We start from the raw sequence: 13,691 nt of genomic DNA on the forward strand, positions 1-13,691 counted from the left end.
CTCCTCCACCTCTTTCACCACCTTCCCTAATCTTACTGAAACATCTAAACCCCGGAACCTCCAACAACCATTCCTGCCCTGTTCTATCCACGTCTCCGTAATGGCCACAACATTGTAGTCGCAGGCACCACCCATGCTTCAAGCTCACCAACCTTATTCCTGATGCTCCTCGCATTGAAGTAGACGCACTTCAAATCACCTTCATGCCTGCAGGTCCACTCTTGTGACCTTGGTACCTTCCTATTGCACTACCCTCTACTTCCTGAACTCCAGCAACGCTATCCCCTAGACTATAAATCAGTTTCCCATCCCCCTGCCAAATTAGTTTAAACCCCGCCGAAGAGCTGGAGCAAATTTCCCTCCCAGGCTATTGGTGTCCCTCTGGTTCAGGTGTAACCCGTCCTGTTTGTACAGGTTCCACCTTCCCCAGAATGTGCTCCAATTATCCAAGTAACTGAGACCGTCCCTCCTACACCGTCCCTGTAGCCACGTGTTTAACTGCACTCTCTCCCTGTTCCTCACCTCGCCAGCATGTGGCACTGGCAGCAAACCAGAAATGACAACACGGTCTGTCCTGGCTCTGTCCTGGCTCTCAGCTTCCACCCTAGCTCCCTAAATTCCTGTTTTACATCCCCGTCCCTTTTCCTACCTATGTCGTTGGTACCGATGTGTACCACGACTTGTGGCTGCTCCCCCTCCCCCTTAAGGATCCTGAAAACACGATCAGAGACGTCACGGACCTTGGCAACCGGGAGGCAACACACCAACCGCGAGCCTCTATCATTGCCACAGAACCGCCTATCTGTACCTCTAACTATAGAGTCTCCAATAGCTAATGCGCTCCTGCTCTCCCCCCTTCCCTTCTGAGCCACAGGGACAGACTCGGTGCCAGAGACCTGGTCACGTGGCTTACATCTGGTAGCCCCCCCCCCCCCCCCCCCCCCCCCCCAACAGTATCCAAAACGGTATACCTGTTATTGAGGGGAACAACCGCAGGGGATCCCTGCACTGACTGCTTCTTCCCCCTCCTTTTAAATGTCACCCAGCTACCTTCATTCTTAGGAGTAACTACATCCCTGTAGCTTCTATCTATAACCGACTCTGCCTCCCGAATGATCCTCAGTTCATCCAGCTCCAATTCCCTAACATGGTCTTTGAGGAGCTGGAGATGGGTGCACTTCCCGTAGGTGTCCCTCGCCTCGAACATCCTGCAGGAGGAACATTGCACGGCCCTCACACTTGAATCTCCCACCACTTTCACTCGCTCTGTCATTTGCCTGCCTCGCCCTCTTGCTCTGCCTGGTGGTCACCCATTCCCTTCCTGTCTGTGGACTCTAGCCTGCAGTGTGACCACCTCTCTAGACGTGCTATCCATGATACTCTCTGCTTCGTGGGTGCTCCACGGTGTATTCAGACACTGCTCCAGCTCTGAAACTCTGGCTTCCAGGAACTGCAGCTGGAGACACTTCCTGCACACATGCTGGTCTTGAGAACTGGAAACGTTTCTGGTCTCCCATATGGAGCATGAGGAGCAGACCACGGCTTAGACTCTGTTGCCATGCCATACTCCTTTAAGTTGAATTTATCCTTTTACTATCAAATAGTAGTAACTAGTGTTCAATTTCAAATGGTATAAACTAGTATTAATTAATACTAACTCAGGCCCTTCTTTGCTCCTTGATATTATAGAATATATAACTGTACTCACTCAATCAGCTGTTTTGCCTTCCTGTTTCTGCTCTCAGATTCACTTTTTCTTCCTTTATCCTCCCAGCTTTGTTCCCTAACTTATCTTATTTAGTTACTTAAATTTCAGCTCTTCAAATCTGAAGAGGTTCTGGCGAGTTCTTGTACGTGAAGTGTAGTAGGTATGGACAAATTGTCTTTGAACTGTGTGAACTTCCTATTTTGTGGTCTGGTCTGGTTTGGCAACAACTGACATAAAGGGACTAGACTGACTTTGCTGGAAATTTAATGTCACTCAACAAATGATCAAAATGGGAGGGCATTCTTACAAGTAGCTGTAATGTGGAGAAATTTAAAAACCTGGTGATTGCAGCTTAATTTAACCACAATCTATTGTATTTGTTCCTCTTAAGTAGTCACTACACAATTCAGCCTGTCTGACGGATTTCTTGTATTTTTATTTTTATTTGTTGTGACTGTGGTGGTATACATCACTAAGTACACAAAGGGTTAATGTACATACACTAAACCTAGCTAGACACTAGAGGGAACACCAGAGACATGACACACAGACAGTCAACCAATAGGTCAGTAAGATAAAAGGGGGAGGCAGTGGCGTAGTGATATTGTCACTGGACTTGTAATTCAGAGACCCAGGGTAATGCTCTGGGCATATGGGTTCGAATCTCACCAGGGATGATGGTGCAATTTGAATGGGCAGCACGGTAGCATTGTGGATAGCACAATTTGCTTCACAGCTCCAGGGTCCCAGGTTCGATTCCGGCTTGGGTCACTGTCTGTGCGGAGTCTGCACATCCTCCCTGTGTGTGCGTGGGTTTCCTCTGGGTGCTCCGGTTTCCTCACACAGTCCAAAGATGTGCAGGTTAGGTGGATTGGCCATGATAAATTGCCCTTAGTGTTCAAAATTGCCCTTAGTGTTGGGTGGGGTTACTGGGTTATGGGGATAGGGTGGAGGTGTTGACCTTGGGTAGGGTGCTCTTTCCAAGAGCCGGTGCAGACTTGATGGGCCGAATGGCCTCCTTCCGCACTGTAAATTCTATGATAATAGGACATTCAATGGGCATTCAAGATACACACAGTGGTGACACTACCACAGGGGGGCATTACACCAACCCATATAAAAGGACACATCACACCTGCTTGGGCTCTTTCAAGTGGAGACTCTCAGTGAGTACAGACACAGGGTTGATTGAACATCACTCCCACCACGTGGATTGTAGCAGACTGGTTAGTCAGTCTGAGTAGCTATAGAAGGATTAACAGTAGCATCGAATCCAAGTAGGAGAATTGTTAATAGTTTAATAAAAGTGTTAAAGCTATTTCCAAGTCTGAACCTTCCTTTGTCAGAGTGCACATCAAGGAAGCAGCTTATGCTACGACAAGAGCATAACAAAACAGTGACATGACTTGTGGTAATGTTGTTAATGGCTGATTTTTTTTTTTCTCACTTTAGGTGTCATACGTTATTCGAGATGAAGTCGAGAAATACAATCGGAATGGCGTTAATGCACTTCAGCTTGATCCCACGTTAAACAGACTGTTCACAGCTGGTCGAGATTCAATTATCAGGATATGGAGCGTCAACCAGCACAAGGTGAGAAATTTGAACCGCATGGGTGAGATCTTCCGGTTCTGCCGATTAGCGCATTCCTGCAATGGGTTTCCCAGCAGCATGGGGTAGATTCAATGGGAAATCCCATTGACGGCGGCGGGATCAGAAGATCCCACCGCTGGCTAACGGCAGGCCAGCTCCTGCTGCTGAGAAACAGGGAGACTAGAGAATCACGCCCAATATCTCTGGCTCCTCACGCGGAGTACTAAAATCTGCAATGTCAATATTTATTTACGAATTGGCGGGAGGGAAATGTTAGAGATTCATTAAGTAATGTAAATTGCACACAAATGGAGCTCCCAACAACCTGAAGATATTTTCTTGAAATAGCGCTGAAATTATAATCCTTCAATCTTTTGGGATCTATATTAACTTCATCTATGACCTCAGAGGATTGTGGAAAATTCATTGTACTTCCATTCAACATCAGGAGCTATTGTATTTTTCCGAAGCTACCAAAAGTTCTGATTATTGAAGGTTAATGAAGCACTAAAGTAATTTCAGGGTCTTGGTGATGGAGACAGAAATGTGGTGTTTTTTGTTCTGGATAAGCAACCTATAGGTCAAATTCGACAATTGGGTGTTTTAAGGGTTAACGCAAAAGAGAAGCCATTGAACATAAAGGCAGTCATATTCCAAAGCAAACTACCAACTACAGATGTTGGAAATCAGAAATAAAAAGAGAAAATACTGGAAAGACAGGCCAATGACTTTTTGTCAGAATGGCTGTCAAGTTGTACAAACCTGACTGACTTATTATTTCCAGTTTTTTGTTCTTCCTAAAGCAATTCAACAATTCATTACTCTTTCTTCTAGCACCCTGTGCCTGTACCCTCTGCCCCCACATGCCCATTCTGACTCACAACTCTCAGCTGAAGAGAAGTGAAGTCTGCGTATTTGCCTACATTGTCATAGGGATCAGTTAATTCCTTGGGATTATTTCAGCAAATATGAGGTCTGTGCACTATTTTCTGCCCTACTTCATGAAAAGTTAAATCAGTAAAGCAGGAGCAGATCCAAAGACTTTTCTGAGCAGTGAATTCATATTTTTGAATAAATATGTTTATTCTGGGCAGTGAATTCTAATGATATCATGGTACTTCGTATGAAAATAGCTGAAGTGATTTGAATGCTGAAGTATTCCAGTTGTACCTACATTAATGTTGATTATGCACAGATACTAGGACGGCATGGTGGCACATTGGTAGCACTGCTGCTTCACGGTGCTGAGGACCCAGCTTCGATCCTGGCCCTGGGTCACTGTCCGTGTGGAGTTTGCATGTTCTTCCCCTGTTTACAGGGGTCTCACCCCCCACAACCCAAAAATATGTGCAGGGTAGGTGGATTAGCCATGCTAAATTGCCCCTTAATTGGAAAAATAGATAATTGGGTACTCTAAATGGATATAAATAAAAGATTATGCACAGATATTGTCTCTTAGTTGGTGCTATTTGAGAGTAACAGTTGTGATTGTGTTGGGTGGGGGATTGCAACTACAAACCCTTGTTCTTTAGTTTTGAAGCCTGTGGGTCGATACTCTTGCAAAATGTTTACAGCAAAGGAACATATCCCATTTAGCCCAATAGGTCCAGACCATTGTTTCTTCTTTGGCTTTGGCGATACCCACTGTTCATTTGTTGAGTTTTCAAAGATAGTCCTACTTCAGCAAGACTTTGGTTGCAGTTGGGGAACCATAGATTGTCATTTGTTGATCCAGGGACTACTGCTGCATGCTCCTTCCTATAATGACACTTTACTGTGGTAATAACAAAGAAAAGTAGAGCACAGGAACATGCTCTGCGGCCCTCCAAGCCTGCGCTGACCATGCTGCCCATCTAAACTAAAATCTTCTACACTTCCAGGATACGTATCCCTCTATTCCTATCCTATTCATGTATTTGTCAAGATGCCCCTTTAAACGGCACTATTGTCCCTGCTTCCACCACCTCCTCCGGCAGCGAGTTCCAGGCACCCACTACCCTCTGTGTAGAAAAAACAAACAAAAAAGCTTGCCTCGTACATCTCCTCTAAAACTTGCCCCTTGCACCTTAAACCTCTGCCGCCTAGTAATTGACCCCTCTACCCTGGGAAAAAGTCTCTGACTATCCACTCTGTCTATGCCCCTCAGACTTTTGTAGTATCAGATCGCCCCTCAACCTCCTTCGTTCCAGTGAGAACAAACCAAGTTTATTCAACCTCTCCTCATAGCTAATGCCCTCCATGCCAGGCAACATGCTGGTAAATCTCTTCTGCACCCTCTCTAAAGCCTCCACATCCCTCTGGTAGTGTGGCGACCAGAATTGAACACTGTACTCCAAGTGTGGCCTAACTAAGGTTCTATACAGCTGCAACATGACTTGCCGATTCTTATACTCAATGCCCCGGCCAATGAAGGCAGGCATGCCGTATGCCTCCTTGACTACCCTTTCCTGTGTTACCCCTTTCAGTGACCTGTGGACCTGTACACCTAGATCTCTCTGACTGTCAATACTCTTGAGGGTTCTACCATTCACTGTATATTCCCTACCTGTATTAAAGCTTCCAAAATGCATTACCTCTCATTTGTCCGGATTAAACTCCATCTGCAATCTCTCCGCCCAAGTCTCCAAACAATCTAAATCCTGCTGTATCCGCTGACATCCTCATCGCTATCCGCAATTCCACCAACCTTTGTGTTGTCCGCAAACTTACTAATCAGACCAGTTACATTTTCCTCCAAATCATTTATATATACTACGAACAGCAACGGTCCTAATCTGAAGGCTTAGTTCTTCCGATTTCCAAGCTCCACTGTGAGCTTTGGTGTCAAGTGTTTTGGTCATGTGTACACTGTCCCTAGTGTTTACTGTCAATATGACCTTAAATGATGTCTCACTTGCGTGAATCCTTGTATCTTAGTTTTGATGCCCCAACAGGTCTACTGGGACATTCAAGCTCTATACAGAGCATCTTTTGATAGGTGACAGTCATCCAGTCTAACTGTGTGGCTTAGCCATAGTAGTCGATATTGCTTGGCATAACACCATCGGTTTTGTGCTTCACACAAACTTCCTTCATCTAAGTCTATATCCTTCGATTCCTTTTTCCCTCATGCTTATCCAGCTTTCCCTTTATTGCATCTACTGTTACCCTCAAATAATCCTTGCAGTGAGTTCTATTTATAACCACTGTCTGGGTAAAGACACTTCTCCAGAATTCCCTCTTCGATTTATTAGTGATCCATCTTATATTTATGGCCAGGGCGGCACGGTGGTGCAGTGGTTAGCACTGCTGCCTCACAGCGCCGAGGACCCGGGTTCAATCCCGGCCCCGGGTCACTGTCCGTGGATTTTCCAAATTCTCCCCGTACCTGTGTGGGTCTACCCCCACAACCCAAAGGTGTGCAGGGTAGGTGGATTGGCCATGTTAAATTGCCCCTTAATTGGGGAATTTTAAAAACAAAGTCTTGTACTTATGGCCCATAGTTGTGATTCACCTGAAAATGGAAAAGATTTTCTGTCTATCTGATCAAACTCTTTCATAATCTTAAAGACCCCTATTACTCACTTCTCTATCTTTGTTTAAAGAGAGAAAAGGTCCCCACTTTATTCAAATTTCCTAATAGTTATAACCTCTCAGTTCTGCTATCCTTCCAGTCAAATTATTTTGTACCTTTTGCCTCCATTCACTTTGGTAATATGGAGACCAAAATGTTACACAGTTCCTGGAAAGTGCAATGTTAATAGGGTCTATTAAGTTTAATATCACTTTTCTGCTTTCAATTCTGTCCATCTAGAAATGGATCCCAGTGCTTTTTGTGTGTTTTAATGGTTTTATTAACTTGCATCAGTTCCCCTATTCCTGCACCCCATTTAGACACTTATGTGGGCTCCTTGTTCTTCCCACCAAAATGTACTGTCTCACACTTATCAATATTGAAGTTTATTCATGAACTTCCCCACATGAGTTTCATCAGACTGTGCAAATAACAGGGAAACTGTCACTTCTTTAAACATTACATGTGAATAATAGCGCAGAGATTGGATTTCTGTTTATTGCATATGGTCTGTGCTATTCATGATCTTCACTTAGATTGGAAAGAGCATAATTGATCTTTCTAAGAAGAAATAATGTTTTTCTTCCTCCTCCACACCCTCAGCAATGTTTGTTCCAGGCTACTGAGCCCTGTTATTGGTAACAGAGTTGGAAATGTCAAGTGATCTTGAAGAATAAGTACTGAGATTTATAGAAATTTATAAATGCAAAAAATGCCATTGTGAAGTTACCAAGATGTCTGGAATGATAATGGGTCATTCGATCGATTAAACCCACTCATGCCATAATCTATTCATGACTACATCAATCACCAACCCACTTCCTCCACAAGAACTTGTGTATTCCTTTCAAACCTCCATATGATCTATAAATATATATTTTTTAAAATGTTTTTATTATGAAATTTTCAACAATATTTTCCACCTTACAAACAACCCCCCCCCCCCCCCCCACCCGTGACAAAGAAAAGAAAGAGAACTTGCGTGGCAAGACATGAACATGGCAAGTCAATACGATACAGAACTTTGTACATTGGATTCTTCCCGTACATGTCAGTTTCCGGATCATTCATGTGTTTTCTTGCTCAAATGCCCCCCAGAGACCCCCCCCCCCCCCCACACCGGCTGGGTTGCTGTTGCTGCTGTCCGACCTTCATCTAGCGAGATGATCTAGGAACGGTTGCCACCGCCTGTAGAATCCCTGCGCAGACCCTCTCAAGGCAAACTTTGTCCTTTCCAACTTGATAAACCCAGCCATATAATTTATCCAGGCCTCCACGCTGGGGGGCTTCGCCTCCTTCCTTATTAGCAAGATCCTTCGCCGGGCTACTATGGAATCAAAGGCCAGAATACCGGCCTCTTTCGCCTCCTGCACTCCCGGCTCGTCCACTACTCCAAATAGTGCTAGCCCCCAGCTTGGCCTGACCCGGACTTTCACCACCTTAGATATTGTTCCCGCCACTCCCCTCCAGTGCCGGGCATGACCAAAACATATGGACATGGTTCGCCGGACTTCCTGAGCACCTCCCACAGCTGTCCTCCACCTCAAAGAACCTACTCAGCCTCGCCCCCGCCATATGCGCTCTATGAATCACCTTAAATTGTATCAGGCTAAGCCTGGCACACGAGGAAGAGGAATTAACCCTCCTATTAATGCGAATTAACCCTCAGGGGCAGCACGGTAGCATTGTGGTTAGCACAATTGCTTCACAGCTCCAGGGACCCAGGTTTGATTCCGGCTTGGGTCACTGTCTGTGCGGAGTCTGCACATCCTCCCTGTGTGTGTGTAGGTTTCCTCCAGGTGCTCCGGTTTCCTCCCACAATCCAAAGATGTGCAGGTTAGGTGGATTGGCCATGATAAATTGCCCTTAATGTCCAAAATTGCCCTTAGTGTTGGGTGGGGTTGTTGGGTTGTGGGGATAGGGTGGAGGTGTGGACCTTGGGTAGGGTGCTCTTTCCAAGAGCCGGTGCAGACTCGATGGGCCGAATGGCCTCCTTCTGCACTGTAAATTCTATGAAATTATATGATCTGTATATTAATACTTGCACTGTATCAGACGGGCAGTAAAAATACTGAAGAATTAGAGCATTGAATCTTACAGCACAGAAAGCGGTCATTCAACCTGCTGTGCCTTTGCAGGCTCTTGTTTTAAAAAACCAAATATGGCGAGGGAGAAGCTGTGCAATTTAGACCACACTCCAAACTTTTCCCCATTACCCTGCAAATTAGTGCATGTCCAGCTGACTTTTGGAAGTCTGAGAGCCTCTGCTTTCACTCTCATTACATGTAGAAAATTCCAGGGGCGGGATTCTCCGACTCTCCGCGCTAGAATTGCACCTAGTGCGGGGTCGGAGAATAGCCGTTCACGCCGGAAATCCGGAGACCCACCTGTCTCGTGCACGTGCGGTCGACACAACGTCAATTGGGGGCCGTTGGAACAGGCCCCCGCGGCGATTCTCTGCGGTCGACCAGCCGAGTTCCCGCTGGCGTGGTTCACATCTGGTACCACCCGGCGGGAGCTCGGACCCGCGGCCGTGGTGGCAGTCCTGGTGGAAGGCAGGAGGAATCTGACTCCGGGGGCGGCCTCAGCGGTAGTCAGGCCCGCGATCGTGGGCCACCGATCGGCGGGCCATCGTGATCTGGGGGGGCCCTACCTAACTACGTACAGACCTGCTGTGTGGGTCCGCCATGTCGGCGGCACCCGCGCCGAGGTGGGCTGCCGCGCGCATACGCGAACCTGCTTGCAGCCGCGCGGTCTGGACAGCAGGGCCCTGCCAGCAGCTGGAGCTGCGGGACGCATGCTGGGGCCCTGCTAGCCCCCTGGAAAATGGGGAATCACCCCGGACCTTCGAGGAAAATGTCCGGAGTGATTCTCGCTCATTTTCCGGCGGGCATGGGGACTTAGTCCCCAAAAGGGACAATCCCGCCCCAGATCTTTACACCACTCTGTGTGCAGGGGAGGGAGCGAGAGGGAGGTCTAGCTAGGGTCTAACCAGGAATTTGGAAAAGGTTTAGCGTGACTGACCCATTTTGTGTTCAGTGTCCCTATTTAGAAAAAAGCAAGTATCCCATGGGTTTTTCTTAACCAGTTAGGAAGTTGCTGTGCCACCTTCAAAGGTTTATGAATGTACACCCGTGGGACCCTTTACTTTGCATTCCTCTCAAAATAGTTCCATTTACATTATGCTGCCTCCCTGCATTTTTCTCACAAAATGCATCACTGTATGGTTTTGGTCCCTGTACGTAAGGAAAAGGCTAAACTAGCCTTGGAGGAAGGTATAGCAGATTGATTTCTGGAATGAGGGACTTGTATGAGAAGACATAAAGTAGAATGGGCCTATATTCTCTAACGTTTAAAAAAAGGTGATCTAATTGAAATGTCATATTCTGAGAGGACCTGATGGGTTAGCTGATGAGAGACACTTTCCCTTGACTGGCAAGTCTAGATCTAAGAGGCGTTGTCTTAAGATAAGGTGTTGACCATTTAGGGCTAAGATCAGGAGAATTTTCTTCACTTGGTAAGTTGAGAATCATAGAATCCCCACAGTACAGAAAGAGACCATTTGGCCCATCAAGTCTGCACCGGCCCTTGGAACGAGCACCCTACTTAAGGCCACACCTCCACCATATCTCTGTAACCATGTCAACTTTTTGCACACTAAGGGGCAATTGGCCAATCCAACTAACCTGCACATCTTTGGACTGTGGGGGAAACCGGAGCACCCGGAGGAAACTCACGCAGGCACTGGGAGATTCACGCAGGCACTGGGAGAAAGTGCGAACTCCACACAGTCACCCGAGACTAGAATTGAACCCGGGTCCCTGGGGCTGTGATGCAGCAGTGCTAACCACTGTGCCACCCCAGAATCTTTGGAATTCTGTGCCGCAAAAGGCTGTAGGTGGTCAGTTGTTAAAAATATTTAATGTATCTTTGGAGCAAAAGTGGAGCTGAGTTGAAGTTCAGTCACCTTTTATTATATAGTGAAGCAGATTCAAGTGGTATAGTCTTCTCCTTTTTCCCATGTTTTTGTCTTTTTTTTTCCATATTAAATTGCTTTGGCCTCAGCTCCACTTGTCCGGTCTAGCTTCTCCTAAATGGCCGTTTTTCAAATCCTGGGGAAGCCTGTTACAACACAGCTCACTTTCCTATGCTACCCTGAGTTTTGCTTCAACTATGAACTTCAAAGTTGTACGCTGTATCTGAGTCCAGGTTATTTACATATAAATCAAGAAAACCAATGATCCCAATACTGACCCCTGGTGGGCCCCGCTGCATTCTTCCATTCGGCCAGAAAAGCATCCATTCATCACAACTTTCTGCCTCCTTATGTAATGATCTTCAATTTCTAAATACGTCTGTAAATCTTTATACTCATCGTCTGCATTTCACTTCTCAACACGAGAGTTGCACTCCATGTGGTGTTAAACTCGGGCAGTCTAGGACTGCTCCTTCCGAGGGTCGTCACTCTGGGACAGATTGCAATCCAACTTTGAAGTTGTGCTGCCACTTTTCTGTCTGCCTAATGATTCCTCTTTTTCTTTTTCAGCAAGATCCTTATATTGCCTCCATGGAGCACCACACTGACTGGGTGAATGATGTGGTGTTATGCTGTAATGGAAAGACCTGTGAGTAGTTCAGCTTCACTTCATTGAATCTGGCTTTTATACACTTGAGTATGTTTAACAGTAAAATCATCTTCCCACCCAGTTTGGTTCCCATTGTGCCCTTTGTGCTCAAGCTGCTGAGCAGCCCGTTACTGATGCTTTATAGCAGTGGTGGGTAATCTGCGGCCTGGGGGCCACAAGCGGCCCATCTGGGTTTTGAGTGCGGCCCACGCGACATTTTGTTGACCGTTGCCCATGCACAGGGTTGCCACATTCCACTGATTTTCATCTGCGTAGTTTTTTTCCCTATTGGTATGACTGAAGTAAAGCAAGTGAAGTGAGGTCCATGCTGATTGCTCACAACATTGAGCCGTGCGCTCCCTCTGCGTCCAAAGTGTCAATATTTCTTTTGTTTTTACCATTTGAAGTTGATGACAGTTCCATTAATATATAAATGATCAAGCATTTTCTGCAACACTTCTATGAAATATTCAGCATGTATTAAATGTATTTAATCTTACTCATGGAGTCATGGTTCGTGAACAACACTGATTTTAATCTTGCAACTCACAGATGAAGGATGGCCACTCACTCGCCGAGGTTGCCCATCACTGCTCTATGCCATGTGATTATTGTTTAATTTAGCCTACCCAAGACTGGTATTGTCCACGTGCAGTACTCTGTGTTGGCGGTGGTGGATCCAAATGCTGTTTAACCAGCCCATTGGTGTGTTGACCTTGTGGCAATATTGTTGCTCTTTCATTTTTCCTGCACTGATGCAGAGTCGTGGAATCTTGACAGTGCAGAAGGAGGCCATGTGGCCATGGAGTCTGCACTGGCTCTCTGAAAGAACATTCTACCTAGTCCCACTCTCCTGCCGTAGCCCCATAATCTTGCACATTAATTATTTTCAGAAAGCAATCCACTTCCCTTTTGAATATCACAATTGAACCTGCCTCCACCACCCCCTCAGGAATTTCAACCACCCTCTGGGTTTAAAAAAAAAAAAAAAAAAAATTTCCCTTCATCACATTTACTCCTTTTGTCAATTATTTTGAATTTGTGTCCTCTAGTTCTTGATGCTGTCTTGAGAGGGAACAGTTTCTCACTATTTACCCTTTCCTCAAGATCTTTAATATCACTATAAAGTCTCCTCCCAGCCTCCTTTTCTCTGAGGAAAACATGGCAACCTCTCCAATCTGTCCTCAAAGCTGTCTTTTTCCTGGAATCATTCTTATGAACTTCCTTTGTACTCTCTTTAAATTCTTCACATCCTTTCTCAAGTTTGGCACTTGATTTCTTTTGATCCCTTTAGCCCCAAGTGCTATATCTAACTCCTTCTTGAAAACATAAGTGTTTTGGCTTCAACTACTTTCTGTGCTAGCAAATTCCTTCGGCTCACAACTCTCTGGGTGAAGAAATTTCTCCACATCTCAGTCCTAAATGGTTTACCCCGCATTCTTAGACTGTGATCCCTGTGTCTGGACATCCCCACCATCAGGAACATCCTTGCTGCATCTACCCTGTCTAGTCCTGTTAGAATTCTATAGGTTTCTATGAGATCCCCCCCCTTCAGTCTTCTAAACTCAGTGAACATAATCCTAACCAACTCAATCTCTCCTCAGATGTCATTCCTGTCGTCCCAGGAATCAGTCTGGTAATCCTTCTCTGCACTCCCTCCATAGCAAGAACATCCTTCCTCAGATAAGGAGACAAAAACTGCACACAATATTCTTGGTATGGTCTCACTGGATAAGTGCTAGACACCCTGCTCCTATACTCTAATCTTCTCACTATAAAAGCCAATGTACCATTTGTCGCCTTCACCATCTGCATGCTTACTTTTAGCAGTTCGTGTACAAGGACACTCGAGTCTCATTATATATTCCCTTCTCTCAATTTATAGCCATTTGGATAATAAACTCGCTTCCTGTTTTTGCTACCAAAGTGGATAACCTCATTATCCAAATATATCCAAATTATACTGCATCCGTCATGCACTTGCCCACTCACGCAACTTGTCCAAATCACACTGGAGCATCTCTGCATCCTCACGGCTCACCCTCCCATGTAACTTTGTGTCATCTGCAGATTTGGAGATTACATTTAGTTCCCTCATCTAAATCGGATGCAATACTCAAATGAGGCCAAAGTGGTGCCTTAAAGGGGCTTTCAAGGGGCTTTTCACAGTAACTTTGTTGCAGTGTTAATGTAAGCCTACTTGTGACAATAA

At 45.7% G+C, this 13,691-nt stretch overlaps 1 protein-coding gene across 1 annotated transcript in view; it reads left to right on the top strand.

The window, feature by feature from the left end:
* Positions 1-13,691, top strand: part of LOC140424761 (WD repeat-containing protein 48) — a 163,934-nt gene that overhangs the window by 38,429 nt on the left and 111,814 nt on the right. The window contains exons 2-3 of the mRNA XM_072508141.1: positions 3,161-3,301; positions 11,401-11,479. Of these exons, the coding sequence (XP_072364242.1) occupies positions 3,161-3,301; positions 11,401-11,479 (220 nt within the window). The remainder of the gene's footprint in view (positions 1-3,160; positions 3,302-11,400; positions 11,480-13,691) is intronic.

The sequence above is a fragment of the Scyliorhinus torazame genome, chromosome 6 (genome assembly GCF_047496885.1).
Source record: "Scyliorhinus torazame isolate Kashiwa2021f chromosome 6, sScyTor2.1, whole genome shotgun sequence".
In the NCBI taxonomy this organism is placed as follows: domain Eukaryota; kingdom Metazoa; phylum Chordata; class Chondrichthyes; order Carcharhiniformes; family Scyliorhinidae; genus Scyliorhinus; species Scyliorhinus torazame.